Genomic DNA, 17,333 nt, shown 5'->3' with positions numbered 1-17,333 from the left:
CGCCTCCCATGTAAGCGCTTACACCGCTGCAGCTGCATTGTGCGCGCAGCGAGCCGTCTTTTGGCAGAAATAAAAGCAGGTTTGGTCCCACGGAGGAGCCGTCTCTCTGCCAGCGGCCGGGTGATGACTCGGCACTTTCCCATCTTGGCGACGGTGCAAGAATAACAGGGAGAAGCGAGAGGGGGAGCGGCGGCTGCGCACGCACCAAACTGCTAACATTTTCATAAATAAATAAACTGGGAGCCGGGATTCCGAACCGACGGAAATCAGCGCTCAGCAGCTAACGGTTTCCCGACTTTATAACAAACACCCTGCACACACGCTTACCTACACGTGGGGCACACACACACGCTTACCTACACGCGGGGCACACACACACGCTTACCTACACGTGGGGCACACACACACGCTTACCTACACGCGGGGCACACACACACGCTTACCTACACGTGGGACACACACACGCTTACCTACACGCGGCGCACACACACGCTTACCTACATGCGGCGGGCACACACGCTTACCTACATGCGGCGGGCACACACACGCTTACATACACGTGGCGCACACACGCTTACGTACACGCGGCGCACATACATGCAGAGCGCTGCTTAAACAGTTCAGCAGCAATGGATGAATTAGAGGCAGATGTTGGTTGTTTTTTACATTACACTGAAATTCAGGTAAATGGTTTTGCTCTTCGAGAAGTCATTGAAGATATCTAGAACGGAGAATACAGACTGCGGTCACCAATGGATCCCTCGCCGCTGTTAGGGGCCCCTCTCGCCGCTGTTAGGGACCCCTCTCGCCGCTGTTAGGGGCCCCTCTCGCCGCTGTTAGGGACCCCTCTCGCCGCTGTTAGGGGCCCCTCTCGCCGCTGTTAGGGGCCCCTCTCGCCGCTGTTAGGGGCCCCTCTCCTCTTTAAAGGGAAATATCCTGTAACATTCCAGTTTAGGATCTAGCTGCTCTTGGCGACGCTAGTCATGAATATACCCTACTTTAGGTTTTTTAGTATATTTTTGCCTGAAACTTTTTCTGCATCACTCTACGGTGAAGCAATCACTCGTTCCGCTGGCCCTGAACTCTTTAAAGCAACAACTGACCCGACATGATTTTCTTTTGTTTCCTCCACCTGTTAGGCCAATAATACATATAAAAGCACAGCCGAGATGGGGGGTACAATGCTGGCACCCATGTGCATTGAACAGATACACGGGGCTGGACCAAAGAGAAGATTTTCGGGGGGGGGGTTCTTAATGCGGGACACAGACACACAATTAGTTTCTATATTTAGAGCTTTGCAGAGGAGTCATTGATTGGGGTTTATTCACTAAAGGGAGAGCTGCAGTTTTAATTCTCTCAGTCCACTGTTCATTAATTAGGGCCAACACTGGCAGGTTTCTCCAATAAGAATGGCTGAGATGGCCCTGTATAATGCATAATTTAATATATAAGGAGCATACCAGGGAACTCTCCGGGTTTCACCTGGAAAATCCTGCTGACTCACGAAGGGGAAACTCCAGGTTGCGGGAGCGCCCACTCCACTCCCTGCCCAATACCCCATTAAAAATAGTGTGTGTCCCGCGACACCAGTGGGGCCTTCCACCCACATCCCGCAAGGAGGGGATCCGGGCAGCTGGAGCCCGAAAGTTCCCAGGCATGAAGAAACTTTGAAGAAATCTCACTAATTAACTATACATTATACAGGGCCAGACAAGCTCTGGGGTTGGGCTTTCATACTGTATAGTGAAATCGGGGGGGGGGGGTAAAGTATTCATTAAACTCTCCTTCTGCAATAAATTTACCTTCTGCTTTCTAAAAACAAAATCCAACAAAATCATGAACTGGAAAGGAAAAAGTAACGGCTTTTGGAGACAATGAGACGTTTAACGAATAAAGCCCTTCAGTCTGCGTTCACGCAGTTTAAGCTGAGGAGCGCAGCCAATAGCAGACTAGCACGGGAGAAGATCTGTGCCTATTGGCTGCAAGCAGGACAGTCAGCAGAACAAAACAGCCTTCTTTCCGAGCTCCGTTGAGAGCCGTAACAGACATCATCTGCTTCCGCAGCCAAATGCAAGCAAACTGCTGGCTGCCACGGCGGCCGTTCCTCCGCAAGCACTGTGAATATACGGCTATAAGATATCCCGTTACCAATAACGACAAACAGCCGAGCTGCAGGCGTTAGGACTTTTCCAAAATAAGGTGTAGCGGACGACTTCCCTCCCCTCCTGCGTGTACAAAATCCTTATTGTCTGCCCACGCTTGCAAGCGACCAGGGAGGAAGCGCTAGTCATCCGCTTTACAGGTGCGCAAAAACACCAGCAATACGGGGACGCATGCAGCCAATCTGTCCCTAAAGACACGGTGGGTGGAGGCAGGAACAGCCCGCACCTACCCAAAAACACCTACCCCTTTAGCCACCTCCAACTCATTTTATACGACTTTAACAACCTAAACGTTACTTATTACATGCAACGTCCTCCCGCCCGGTCGCCTAACATCGCTAATGGACATTCAATAATCACGTCAATGAAGCGGGGGGGGGGGGGGATTATACGAGGGAGCAGGATATGTTGTAAAAATAGGAACGGTAGCAGATAAAGGGAACTGCTTCCCAGCTGATGCGGTATCGGTTAATACAGCGAGAGAATTTAAACATGCATGGGTAAGCATTTGGATATCCTGAACTTAGGTCTTTGTAGGAGAGGAAAAAAACACAGAAAGAGCAAAAACTATTTGGGCACATTATATATATATATATATGTATGTATGTATGTATGTATGTATGTATATATACACACACCGGTATATATGTTCCAATAACCTGAGACAGGAAATAACCTTCACACCGACAGGTGAAGAACGGTTAATAACTGCGACTCCAGGAATGTTCTGCTTAATGTTTACATCAGGTTTGTGTTGAAACGAATCACATGGTTGCTTCAGGGAAACAGAATTGAGCCAACGCCAAGATAAATGGAACCAAATCATAGCCTCTCGATACGAACCTTAAAGGGAAATTGTAAATTAAAAACAAATGTTTCCTAAACGAAAACTGAAGTTTGCGGCCTTTGCGCACGTCGGTAACTCTTTGTTTAATATGCGCCGCTGTGCTTCGGAGGAGGATTCGGAACGACACAAATCACCAATTGAGTTTTCCTTTTGCGCAGAAAAATAAAAGCAAAATTGCTTCCCCAGGAAACACTTGAGAGTAAATATGTTTTTAAGACTTTACAAGTATAAGTGAAATGAAAAGAGAAGCTCACTGAACGATAGATCAAAGATGTCTCATAACCACATCTAGCTCCTGGATTAGTAAATAATGGCCAAGGATTAAGACGTCTTTTTCACAGGAATGTAAAATAAAAAGAGGGGTACGGATTGCACCTCAAGGTCTGAAAGTTCAGCTAATGGAGAAAGCTGTAGCTAAATATTCTTACCGGGTCAAAACTGATTCATAACGAATCAATTTAAAACATGTATGTAATTCTACAACATTAAAGCAAAGTAAAGACAACATACCTAAAACACATCTGGAGTTTATAGAAACAGATCCAATGACCAGGCCCCCTCGGACAGACAGTGAGGAGCTGTATTTGGTATCATTTTGGTCAAATTTGGTATTTTTTGGTATGATGTCACTGTTAGCGGCACACTCCTCATTTCTGGTTTTAGGACATGAAAATTGGTCCATCCACTTACTTTACATACGCTGCACCCCAAGCCTGTCTGTCCCCATCACTGTACCTTCGTGCCATAATAAGGTAATTCCATCTTTACAGCTTTTAGTTAGCAGATACTTACTACTAAATCCCAGTTGTTCTGTTCAAGCAGTGTTATGGCTTCATCGATATTTTCAATGCCGGTGCATGCCTGTAAAAAAGCAAAAGGGATACAAAGAGTTACCGTCAGCCAGCTTTAGGATGAAACGGCCACGGCTTCTACCTGTGTCACCTTCCTCGGAGTAGCGGGGCTCCAGGTAACGTTTTACTGAACTACATTTCAACTCTCTGAGCGGCTGCCAGACCCCAACGCTCAGTGCCTACAAGCAGAACCTTTCCACCACGAGTTTAGATCCGGGCTTTGGTACTAAACCAGAGCACCAACGTCTCAGAGGGAAACTAACAAATAGAGAATTTAATGGGAAATAAAAATTAGATGGTGTAGGGATGGTCTGGGGATCCCCAACTGTCTTGAAAACTCTTTAGGGGTCTTTTATATTGGGGGCAGTATCACGGGACATGAAGGGTTCTTTGAATTGTCGTGCTGCACACATCTAGGGAGTAGATGATGATGATGATGATGATGACAACCCTTCCGATGGAACTCACAAAACAGGCAGGAGTAACATGGCCTCCCCGCGACTCGGCATTTCGCTGCAACTATGTGCTCATTAGCGAGTGTCCATACAGTGAGGGTCCTTACAGCGCAGTAATTTAGTACAATGAGAAGCGGCCGCTAGCGCAGCCTTCCGCCCGTTTTATCCCAACCTTTTAATTTATTTTCAGCCACATCACATCAGAGCAGGGCGACCACATCAGCCATGTTTTCCAGGACACGTATAATTTTTACATATTGATGACGTACTGCCCTGCAGTATGGAGGATGTATAACTAATTGGTCCCCTTCCGTAAGTCTATACATCCCTGGAAAACATGGTCACCGATACGGTCACCCTACATCAGAGCCCTACTTTATGGTATAAAAGGATACAGGTGATGAGAAGACATGGCAACAGCAGCAGCCAATCACGTGTGCTTACAAGACACTGGTGTTTTGCTAGCATACATGGGACTGGCTGCCACTCCTCCATCTGATTTTAATAGAAGCTCGGCTGCCATTGGCTTACATGGGAGTTCTACTGAACATGTGTACTAATAATTATTACAATAGCAATAATATTTAAGCATGTGTCCCCCAGATCCGAGGGGTTACAGGTGAGCTCTGGGAATTCCATATTTTGAGGTTTATTTAAAAAAAAAAATCAGAATTTCAAATAAGGAAAAATGTTGAGGCTTATGGGTAATCAGATCACTTTTCAAACAATATCCGTGCCTTTTTTTAACCCCTCTGTGTTTGAACTAAAATAAAGTAGTCATTAAACATGTATGTTGGCATGATGTGATTCAGCAATATGCTGCGTTTGGCGTATGAAGGAGGAGGGCATGCGAGTTGGATACATTTCACTTGGGACAAATGCCAAATCAGGGTGAAAGAACAGTCACCCAAAGAGAAAAAATAAATCAAAAAGAAATTTTATGAAACGGTATCTTGTTGCCAAAAACAAGCGGTCTGCGGGAATGGAGCGCCGGTAACGTTACATGCTTTGCGCAATGCATCAGCGCATGCACGGAAACAGCTGTTTGTAATGAGATTATTCCATGCCGGCTTCGCAACACCTGCCACCTCTGTGTGACCTGGTTAGTGAATGACAAACCTCACAAAACTAGGAGCCCCTTCCAAAGAATGCGTTCTGGCCGAGCACGTGATCCCGTGACAGCCAGCAACCACCGTCTAAGGTCCGAGACCTCCGTAATTAGCAGGTCTGACCCCGTCAAGAGAGTTTTATATAAAACAAATGTCTCCAGCTTCAAACGATCAATTATCCAGATGTATTTAGGACAGCACAGCTGGCATTTCTCAAGTCATATTTACAAAATTGCCTTTTAAGAACGTTTTCATTTTTTCCCTTCTTTTGGGTAGTCTATTGAACTGATTATAATAAATGAGTATCTTCCCCCAATCATTATTAAGAGGCGTTAACTAAATTTATATAAGTATATTGTAAACACCATATGCAATCATCTAGTCTGGTGCAATCACCACGACAACCGATGAACAGTTGTGATGAGATTTATTAGAAGAGCTCAATGTCAGATGGGCAGGCTTAGAAATAGAGACAGGAATAAAAAGGCTTATTTAAAATGCGTTCCATATTAGTACATAATTATATAAAAATCTAAGAACGTTGGGGGGGGGGGGGACACAGCACATTTAACACTTTGTACCCAATCCCCAAAACATCGCGTCTGGTGCAGATTTAGGACTATTTTACTAAAACATCCCTCAGAAAGTACACTTGGGCCAATCCCGTAATGGCTTTCTGTTGTGCATTTTAGCTACAGGGAAACCAAAAAAAAAAAAAATGGCATTTTAAACTTTTTTTTATCAAAATACTTTTCCTTTGCAAACATCTGGAAGGAGTTTGATTGATCTGGCAGAGCGGCGGACGGCTCAAAATAGCAACGCTTCTTAAAAGCGCAGGTGTGCGAGATATTTTAGGTTCCATTTGTGTACAGTTGAAAATGAAATATTTAGGATTAGAAACTTAAACACATATGCAAAGTATTTAAACCCACATTGCATTTTTTATATAACGCGTGCAAAGTCCTACAAGAAGTCCTTTTTTTTTCTCTCTATACATTACACAGGTATCTCGTAGGTTTAAAGGCAGCCCGGAGAATAATTAAACCAACCGCTTCATTCGTCTTAACCTGTTTAAAAGATATCAGCACCTCAGATCAAACCAATTTTCATGAACTAAAGAGGGAGGTCGCAGCAGAGTTATAGTTTCATCTCCCTGACTTCACTTTACATTATGAAGGTCCAACCCCAGGGAGCTTCTCCAGCAGGAAGAGCTTGGATGACCCTGTATCGTGTATTTAAATCCGCAAGATCTTGAATGTAACCTCACTGATTAAGTTATGTATTATTCAGGGTCGGCTCCGGCACGATGGCTTCCCTTTACCATAGCTTGGTTTGGTGGTTTGCAGATCACCTGGAATGGACAGGGGCAGTCACACACTACGATACATTATTATTGCATTACGTTTTCAGCAGATAACCGACATGTGTTTGTGGGTGGTTTAAAAAACAATAGTTTATTTTGCGGAGGAAGATAAAGTCTTGCATTGGAGTACTTTGGATCACAGCCACCGACGCCTGCCGAGAACTAATAAGCACACAATTATTTCTTATTTCCGTTATTCATTTATATTGAGAAGGATGCCGATATAAAAGAATGGAAGAGATGATCAGTGACAAAGCGGCTGGGCTCCTCCTCGTTGTGGGTGATTACTTATTGCCCAGACATCCCATGGGCAATAAGTAATCTTTATAGTTACTTCTATAAAGAAAGTGATTTCTATAAGCGATGGTGGATCATCACAAGGATGCTGATTATGGCTTCATATCCTACATTGATCGCTGTGACTGAAATGAATGAATGGGCCATCCTGCCTGCCTGCCTGCCTGCCTGCCTTTTGTGAATCGCGTTCTATGTACATTTTAATTAAGCTTTGTGCAATTACTTTATGCATTTGGTATAAAGTAATCAAAATCACTGTTCAATATATAGGTTAAAAGATCTATTCAGTTGGAGTATTTTGTTTGTGGTAAATGGGCTGAAAGGAATGCATTCTTTTAGGTTTCTCGAAGTCTCTGTATGCCTATGATAAGGAATTATAGGGACACTTCAACCACCATATGTACTTTAATGCATATCATAGCTTAATGTACTCCTCCTGTGAATCCGCGCTGTGTCCCTGCCTCCCGGTTACTAGACGCCAAACCCAGTACTCTAGCGCCATATACCAGCGCGTTCCTGCTCTTTCCAAAGGGGGTCCAATGAGACCCTCCACACGCAAGTGCAGAAAGCACTCCCATTGAATTGAATAGGCGCACTTTCCAGCCAACAAGCAGCCAACGCTGGCACCAAAGACAGGGAGCAGAGTGGGAAGTCTTTTGGTAAGTCTCCCAAGCCTCAAAGCAGATTGGTGCATATTACAGCTGTGTCACCTTTTATTTTAGGGTTTTTTTTTCTCCTCCGTTTAAACACATGAGAGTTTTATAAAAATATTCATATTGGATGAATCCAAGTCCCCCGGCATCTGTTTGACAATACAGAGGAGCGAATACCTCCAGCCAGGTCCAGCACAGAATCGCATTTTAAGGAGATTTCGAGGGAGTAACAAGACCTCCCCCACTTTGATACACACACACACACACACACACACACACATATATGCGTGTCCTTAATCCATTTATTTTAGATTAGTGTGCAATTTATTAGAAAGCCAAACAGAATAGCAGAGCAGACAAGGAGTTAATAAACATAACTGGTATGTATGGAAAAGTACTGATTTCACAATTAGGCCGCACAATCCTGAGTTAATGAATGGGTGCAGGGATCTAAATGTGGAAAGTCAGCATTTCAGCATATAGACAAGTGCAATGATTAAACAAAGGCACATACGCATGCAGCTACCCCCGCCAAGCAAGCTGATGATTAACAAGGAAGTCCCTAGCATTTGATTTTCGGACATTAGCATAAAGCAAGGAATAGACACCCAGATTATTTTGGCTAGATAAGATGCGCTGACACAAACTTTGTTATATTATGGGTAAAACATTGGTAGTTAGGGAATAAAAATCCGTCTACTTCCAAGGAAAAGCTACGCGCACCCCAGGATGGCATCTGACAATTATGTGTTCTAAATAAAAAGTCACAATCACAGAAATTATGTCGACATTGTCCTCGGGTCACATTAAGGTCCTGGACAACCTGTCAAAAGGCACATGGCCAACATGAATATTTACACCCATGACAGGAAGGCTATAGAAAAGTTGATGTGTAACTCAGGTTACACACTGACCCAACAAAGGCTATTAACAGAGAATGATCACATCTTAGATTAGACCACAAACAAATACAGTACTTGGGGCTTGGCAAAGCCCAGCAGCAGCCGGGTAGCCATGGCTCGTAGGTTTTTAAATCTGGCTGCTAACTTTGAGTCCTTTTATATGGATCTCTATGGGTAGAACTCTTTCTGGCTCCTCCATAACATCGAGCCAGCTCCCAGATTCGTCTGTCTGGCTTAAACAAACAAATTCTCCTGCCATATCACTTTATAACGATTTCAAGTTAAAGATTATGTTTTCCAATAAAAGCATATATACGAATATTCCTTCATTTCTGACAATCCTTCAGCGAAGGCCGTTTTGTATGCCCTATATTAACCACAACTAGGAAGCGGCTGGATTCTGCTTACATTGTTTCAGGTGACTACACATGCCAACGCCACAAAGATGCAGACCTTCCAATTATGCGATACAGTCAGCCTTTGGGCTAGTGAGTATCTGTGAGAGAGGGAAGTTTGGTCCTCTGGCCTTAAGGCTCGGATCTGCGTCAAAGAGCCAAAGATGTTACACTGTCCCCTGGCATGGATCTCCTGGGGCACTCGGCACTTCAAGCCAATCCAACTTGTGTGAGCTGCTTCAGGAGGAATGGGGTTGACAACTAGAATGTCAAAGGTCTGCAAGGCTGTAATTGCTGCAAATGGAGGATTCTTCAACGAAAGCAAAGTTTAAAGGATACAATTAGGGCTGAAACAACTAATCGAAAATGAAAATCGTTGTCAACGAATTTCGTTATCGATTAGTTGAATTGGTTTTATGGACTATAAAATAAGGGTTTTTTCAGAGCAAATGCTCTGAAAATAACCCCCCGTTTTATAATCCGAGGTTGGATAATTACACTAAGATCCAGTTACCCCGCTGCAGGGGACCTAGATCATCTTCTCTGGCAGCCAGCGGGCGTCTGTGCGATGCACACAGACATCCTCCGCTACTGTCCTCCATTTCCGGCCGGGGCTTCTATGATGGAGCACCAGCGTGACATGACCTTCATGTCCTCCATCATAGAAGCACCGGCGGAAGTGGAGGGCAGAAGCGGTGGTTGTCTGTGCGCATCGCGCAGACGCCCCCCAGCTGCCAGGGAGGAGGATCCAGGTCCCCTTCAGTGCTGCGGAGGATACTCCTATCTGGCAGCCGGTGGGCGTCTGCGCGATGCGCACAGACAACCACCGCTTCTGCCCTCCACTTCCGCTGGGGCTTATTTCTCATTCCCCTTCATCCTCATAATAGATCACAAGCACAGGGCCCTTTTGGGCCGTTTTCCCCTTCTCTACTAGAAAGACTCAATGTGTGTTAACATATAGTCATTTTTGTATAGTGCTAATTTTACTTTTAATTATTATTATTATTCTCCCTATTGCAATAGCACTATGGAATCCATATAAATAAAATGAATGTATTGTTATATAGACCAGTTTGCTATTTTTGAAAATTCTTTTAAACAGAATTTTAATGCTGTTAATGCCAAGCACAAGACTGCCTTAGAGAAAACTTTTTTTTGTTTTTCATTAATGTAGGTCGGCATTGACAAAAAAAACTTGTTTTAGCTAAACTTGTTCCAATAAATAAGTCATGTGATATTTTGGGGTGACTCATGCTCAAACACCACACTGAACGGATTCTTTATGGCAATACTAATGAAGTCCAGCTTGTACAAGGAAATCCTTTCCTTTATCAACTTTCATTAGTGCAGTAGGGTCTGGGTGGTTAAGACTGAGCCATTCTATTGTTTACCACAATTAAGGATGAGGAGGAATCACAGTGTTTGCAACGTAGATTGGGCTAAGAAAACAAACCTAGAACCAGCAACGTATTCCAACTAGGGCGGTAGGGCCACAGGGTGCCAGATCTAACTCTTGGGTGCTCAATAGGTAGATCTCTGTTTTCCCCCAACTGGCCCATTTACACTACGGTGGAGTGGGCCAATCATAGGACACAGAGCCACACAGATATGGCGGAGCGAGCAGCTGGGTGCGCTGCCCTGGATCAGACCTACACCACGTACAAATGACTAACATGTTATTATATATTTATGATTGACGCTTTTTGTGGGCGCTCCCCTTTAACACCGAGCTGTTCTTATGTTTACCACAGGCAGCGTGATACAGAGTCAGGGTGTTTGTCTATCAGGCATCTGAATGAAATCTCACTGACTGGGCTAAGATAGTAGAGCTAAGACACATGCAAATGACTAATATGCAGATGTCTGGGGGGGGGGAGATTTTTGAAAAAAAACTTATTTTCATTTGGATACAAAAATTGTCAATATTTGACAACTGCCCTCTCCTTCTCTCAAACCCCCAATATCTGAGCGGAGTAAGCCATGTTGGTTGACTCACATGTGGCTCAATGACCCAGGACCTGGCTCTGGCCACCTCTTGTTCTCTCCCATCGCTGTACCCGTCAATTTGATCCGTCAGCAGCAGAGACAACAAATGTACGAACAATCCTGTCACTCTATTCACTCTATTGCTCTTATGATTAGGGACGGGAACATATTTGGGATAGGTCCGATACTAGGACTCTTTGGGTACATAAAACGCCAAGCATCTTAAAGGAATCTCACTGGCATGCTACTATGCTAAGGTTCTCGTGGTCCATTTATGTAAGAAGGTCCTAGGTTCAGCAATGTATTAAAAAAAATGTCTAAGAAACAAACACTTAGATTTCCATTTACTATCGAAACAACTTTTATGTTTGTCTTTTTTTTTTTTTTTTATCAATATTGCACATGTATGTTCTTTTCACATGTACATATACATCAGTAATATTATATATATAGATTATATATATATATATATACACACACACTGAGCTTTACATTTTAGACACAAAACTTATGCTGTGCAATAAAAGGACCTCTCTGATTATTATTGTAACATATATTATATATTATAACATAAAATCATAGCTATATAAAAAAAAGAAAAGAACTGTGTTTTAGTCTGAAAAAATAGTGTCCCTACAAAAATAAAACCTCTGATATCGTAATGTTTGTCCTTAGAGTAAATAGAGTTTCTGATGCAAATCACTATGACCTAAAATCAAACAAAAGGGACAGGGAGAGGCTGCAAGGTCCATGAAACCGCCAGAAAGCAAAGCCGCTTTGTGCTTACTCATGGGACCCGGCTGAGTCAGAGCATTCACCGAGGCGCAGGAGTCAGCACTATATACAGACTCACGGCATCCGAATACACAGCTCGCAGGCAGAACTGGTTTTTCGTAGATACAGAACACCTCGCTCTTTTGTGGACTAGAGTAATCTGGTAGGACTGCAGTCCCCCTGGGCCAAGACGGGCACATGTTATAGACTATACACACAGATACCTGTAGGAAACGAGAGCAAGACTAGGACCAAAGAGAACATGTATACACCTAATATTACTATTTCTTAAAAATCTAAATTTTAAAAAGTTCCCATCCATGAGGAGTATTTACTAAGCCGGGAGTTTTCAGGAGAGCATTATAATGGGTCAATGGCAGTAACTTTCACAAACGTTCCCTACATTAGCTGTCAATATGCAGGGACGATACGGGGCACCCAAATGGTTTTAAGTGAAAGGGACAGCATGCACTCAACCATCATCATCATCATCATAATATAAACACTGATGTGACAACTTTACTAACCTGGATCTTTGGACGGAAGGCACCAACCTCCCAGCCCTTGCTTTCTTTCCAGGTACCTGATAGCAGTGTGATCTTTTATCTACCCAACTGGCCCTGCTGAACACATGCTTCCCAAGTAGGTTGGGATGATAACCTGTGGTGCCCTCCACCATTTTGCCTGTACAGTTGGGCTAGCCCTGGCTATAACGATGAGTTGAAGTAAGAGAGGTGCGGAGTATATTGCTTTCAGATGTACTGCTCATCTCTTTAGCAATTAAAGAGTTAAATGCTTGAAGAAGCCTGTAGATATATATATATATATATATATATATATATAGCGGTAAACTACAGGTGGCCATTCTGTACTAACCTAGCGGTTGTAGGACTACTACTCCCAGGGACTCTCAGGGTACGAGAGAGGGAGAGAGCAAGAGAAAGGATATGAGAGAGTGAGAGAGGGAGCGAGAGAGAGTCATGAAAAAAAGAGTTATGACTGCTACACTGATTGTTAACATGGCTTTTTTCTTGTTATTGAATATATGAGAAATATTTGGTGTCCTTAAGTTGCTAAAGTGAGCGAACAGTACAAATAGAAACTACACTTTTATGTTTGTTCTTAGGTGTCGTTCCTCCTTTCAACAAATACAACCGGAAGTGAATAGTGAAAAAGAAAATAACATCTCCTCGCTCACAATGACCTCACAATGCAATGGACACACTTTAGGATCCCTGGCTTATTAAAGTCTTTACATTCATTTATTACATATAGTAATAATGCGAAATATAGCAGGATGATATACTGGGCAATGCTATAGAGTCAGCAGGTACTGGTGTGGCTCTATCAAGGAACCTGTAAAGTGAAAAATATTTACTGGGCCAGCAGCTTTCATAGCATTTATCATGGAAATAGTACTAATAACATTAAAACACTGAAATGCATCATATGGGTCCCTAAAGTTAACAGATCACTTAAATATGTTTAAAAAAAATAAAGCCAACTACATCATCTTTTTTTGTACAATTTTCACTAATGGGCCAACGGACAAAGTGACTTCTCATGTATATAAAGCAACAGCAGCCATGCATCATATACGAGTGTGCCTTGCACCGTTTGAGTGTGCTTTGGGGCACTTCAATACCTGTACAATTTCCCAAATAAATGATATCTTATTTAAAAACGTAAGCAAAGACTGACCCACTAGGGAGAAAATGTTGGAATGGGAAGCGCTGGGCTAAATCGCGTATATAAATTCAGACCGAGCTTTTAATCTGAACAGAAGGCTTTGATTCAATATTTAAGAATTCTATCCAATAGGCGACATCACCTGAGTCCTTGGACTCAACTACCGTACATGTGGCTACAAGAAACATGTGCCAGGGTTATGAAGAGCCCCGACCGGAAAAGTAGGTTAGAGGAGCCTGCTGCTATCCACTACATACCAATAAAGTAAGCATCATTCTCTGTATGTCTCAGAAAGAAACCGCTGGACACACTTAATACATATTCCATAGTTACTAAATGGCATATATAGTTTCAGACCCATAAAAGATATTAAAACTCAAGAAACAATGAAGATAATATCAGCACAATCACTACATGACTACAGCTAGGAAGACACAACCTACCACCGACACATACACATCCTTTAATTGTATTTTAGTTAGTAAATATATAGTTCCCTTAAAAATGTTGTTTCATCTGAATCCCCACTACTTTTTTAATATTATTATTATTATTTCTACGACAGCTACTGCCGCCATCGCACAAAAAGCAATAGGTTAACAGAACAGACAGATGGTTAACAGACAGCTATTGAGTCGCTGACAATAGTATTAAACCTGTGCGCTTCCCAGAGCTCACTCTATGCAAACTGTGAGAGAAAACAAATGGCTAATTGACTACAAAGAAAAAAAAAGAATATTTTTGGCAATAAATCAATGTTTATCATATATATATATACATACATATATATATATATATATATATATATATATATTGTACCCATAGCGATAGTCCATAGTGATAGCCCTTTGAATGTATGGGCTGTACGAAGCGCTGTATAAATAAAAGATAATAATAATCTATGTTTTGGGTATATATTTATGTGTTTACTGCTGTCTGATCTGCTTTCACTTTGGGTTTCGCAATATACTGCGAGGCTTTGGGGTATTGTTTCACTGATGAAGCTTTTGTCAGATGACCTCCATTCTCATTTAAATATTCCTGTCTGTAATATGATGACTCGTTTAATTATAAATACATTATTTTCGTTCCCTCCGATAATAGAGCTCTCATCATCTTGTTTACATTACAATTAATGCTTCCTTCAGCGTTTCACAAATACTCTGAATGGTTCAATAACATGGTCGCTTTTCCTCAGATATTTTACAGTTCCTGTTGTACAGCGCTACGGAATATGATGGCGCTATACGAATCAACAAATAATAATAGGGGTTTTTTTTTTCTATTAGCCTAATTGGATTTGTGATAATACCCAATCTCTACCCCTCTCGGGGTTAGCCCCTCTCAATGCCTCCTAGGTCCTGTACCTGGAAGTCGGCCAGGATCATTTCTCTGTCCGTGTTGGAGGCCATGTCAGCCCCGGTGGAGCCGCTGTCCGGGTGTCGGAGACGTAAAGTCAGCTATCAGATCATGAAACCACACTCCTACCCCGAGTCCGGGGTCTGGCCGAGATTAGGGATGCGGTAGTTGCCTCTGGGTCACGGTCCTTGCCCCGTCCTGAGCTGGGTTTCCGCTGCTGAGCCGGGCTTGGAAGTCCTGGGCCTGTCCGGGGCCTGCTCTCTGTGTCTCCGCTCTCAGCCGCTGTCTGCTCTCCCTCCGCCGCACGGCGCTGTCGCACATTTTGCTCGTCACTTGAGGTCGCAATGAGAGGCAGTTTTCGGCTGCTCGAGTCACGTGAGCAATCGTCACTGCTGCCGGTTCCATGACAGCTTCAATTGGCGGAAGTGCCCGCTGTTGGAGCTGTTCGTGTGCCGCTTGTGGCTGAGTAGTTTCCGTTACAGAGAAGTTACCCAGCCCAGAGAGCGGGGTTTAGGTATCTATGAGGGGTCGTGGAAACCGTGGATCTGACGCGAATTTCTGGCTACGTACAGAGCCAGAGCTAGTGACGGGTTCTGGGGGGGGCTGCACGGGGTCGTTGGGGCTTTATGGTATTCTGGCAAAAAGGGGGGAACTTCATGTGAGGGTCTTAGGCAGTCAGTCAGCATTTCAGTTCTTTTTTGTGACCCATATTCGAAGTGATACATGGAGCGCCAGTCGGGGACCGCACCGAGCGCTGCACCAAGATGACTGTACCAAGGACGCCTGCGTCATTTTGGATGGCCCTTTGAGGTGTTTTTTCCCAAGAACTATACTGGGGCTGACAGACCGTACCGGGGCCCTGACAGACCGTACCGGTGACTGTCTTTCTGGTGAGGACTGCCTGTCGGGCTGTCATACTGTGGATTGTTGGTTGACAAGCTTCAGGGAATGAGTCTAAGCGATGGCTGTCTGTTCCACCACGCATGATGTTCACAGCTCTCTGGAGAATATTGGAGGCTGCCTGTCCCTTCGGTCTGGTTCCGAGGGTGCCAGAGTCTTTCAATGAGCACCGAGTGTGCACCGCATAGTTAGTGTGACAAGATGCCGTCATGTAACCGCCCCTCAGTATTTTGTGATAAAAAACAATTAAATCATCAAATTCACCTGACTGATACAGACACCTGATGCTTTTTATCAGACAGCTGAGACTGTCTACTGATACTGAGTGTTACTTGTTACATTCAGATGCTAGTTTGTATCTGAGTTATGCAATGTTATTAGATGACTGTCGGAAACTAATTGTGCTGTCACATTGTGACGCTGACGGGGATGCAGTTACACTGTTGTTACAGTAACTCATCAGCTGTCAGTTACTGGTGCCAGGTGTTATATGGCAGAAGCCAGTATGGTGTATCCACCAGGGGGTAACATAGTAACATAGTTCATAAGGTTGAAAAAAGACCAAAGTCCATCAAGTTCAACCTATATACATATTGTGTCCCTACTGTGTTGATCCAGAGGAAGGCAAAAAAACCCTTATGAAGCAGATGCCAATTGCCCCATACCAGGGGGAAAATTCCTTCCCGACTCCAAATATGGCAATCAGAATAAATCCCTGGATCAACGTTCTGTCCCTATTAATCTAATATCCATAACTTGTAATATTATTGCTTTCAAGAAACACGTCCAGGCTCCTTTTGAACTCTTTTATTGAGTTTGCCATAACCACTTCCTCTGGCAGAGAGTTCCATAATCTCACCGCTCTTACTGTAAAGAACCCCCGTCTGTGCTGGTGTAGAAACCTTCTTTCCTCCAACCGTAGAGGATGTCCCCTTGTTATAGATACAGTCCTGGGTATAAATAGGTCCTGGGAGTGATCTCTGTACTGTCCCCTTATATATTTATACATAGTTATTAAATCCCCCCTAAGCCGTCTTTTTTCCAAACTAAATAACCCTAATTCTGATTCTGACCGCTGCGGACTGTCTACACTGAATAATTGTTGAAGGTCGGGGTCTTGGCCAGCATTAGGGTCAGATTCTGCCTGCAGCAGTGACAGTGGCTAATTATAGTTATATATTATATACATACAGACACAGGAGACTCAAATTGTTATCTTATACAAATGGGTCCCGCAACACGTATCAAGCATCCTCCCTCGCTGATACTCCGATACTGATACTATATGTATATTTGTGTACAAGTGGTTGTGTATATGTCTGCACAAAAATTAATTGCTAAAGAGGGATGAAAGAATAGACCAGAAGGAAAAAAGATCTTGCTAAAGGCAGGAAATCCAGAGAACAGGGCCCTTCCTGACTAGTTGCCCTGTGGCGCAAAACTCCTTAATCTGCTCTTGGCCAGATTTTGCCTGAATTAAGGGGCCTGTTGCCCGGGAGCACCTCTGCATATGCTGCCTGATGGGCACTACCTGTGGCTTGTGTTGGGAAAGTGGGATCGCTAAGTGATGGTGAAAACACTAAACAGA

General features: G+C 43.5%; 1 protein-coding gene across 1 annotated transcript in view; it reads right to left on the bottom strand.

Moving 5' to 3' along the window:
• Positions 1-15,956, bottom strand: part of LOC149288500 (FAS-associated factor 1-like) — a 98,267-nt gene extending 82,311 nt beyond the window's left edge. The window contains exons 1-5 of the mRNA XM_089491668.1: positions 15,714-15,956; positions 15,038-15,307; positions 14,854-14,946; positions 9,114-9,347; positions 3,805-3,873 (exon numbers count right to left, since the gene is read on the bottom strand). Of these exons, the coding sequence (XP_089347794.1) occupies positions 3,805-3,873; positions 9,114-9,347; positions 14,854-14,946; positions 15,038-15,307; positions 15,714-15,956 (909 nt within the window). The remainder of the gene's footprint in view (positions 1-3,804; positions 3,874-9,113; positions 9,348-14,853; positions 14,947-15,037; positions 15,308-15,713) is intronic.
• Between the last annotated feature and the right edge of the window lie 1,377 nt (positions 15,957-17,333).

This window comes from Sceloporus occidentalis, unplaced genomic scaffold (assembly GCF_023333645.1).
Source record: "Sceloporus occidentalis isolate IW3139 unplaced genomic scaffold, rSceOcc1.0.p SCAF_51, whole genome shotgun sequence".
Lineage (NCBI taxonomy): Eukaryota > Metazoa > Chordata > Lepidosauria > Squamata > Phrynosomatidae > Sceloporus > Sceloporus occidentalis.
Note: the sequence above shows the minus strand (reverse complement) of the source record. Positions and strands in the feature narration are given on the sequence as shown.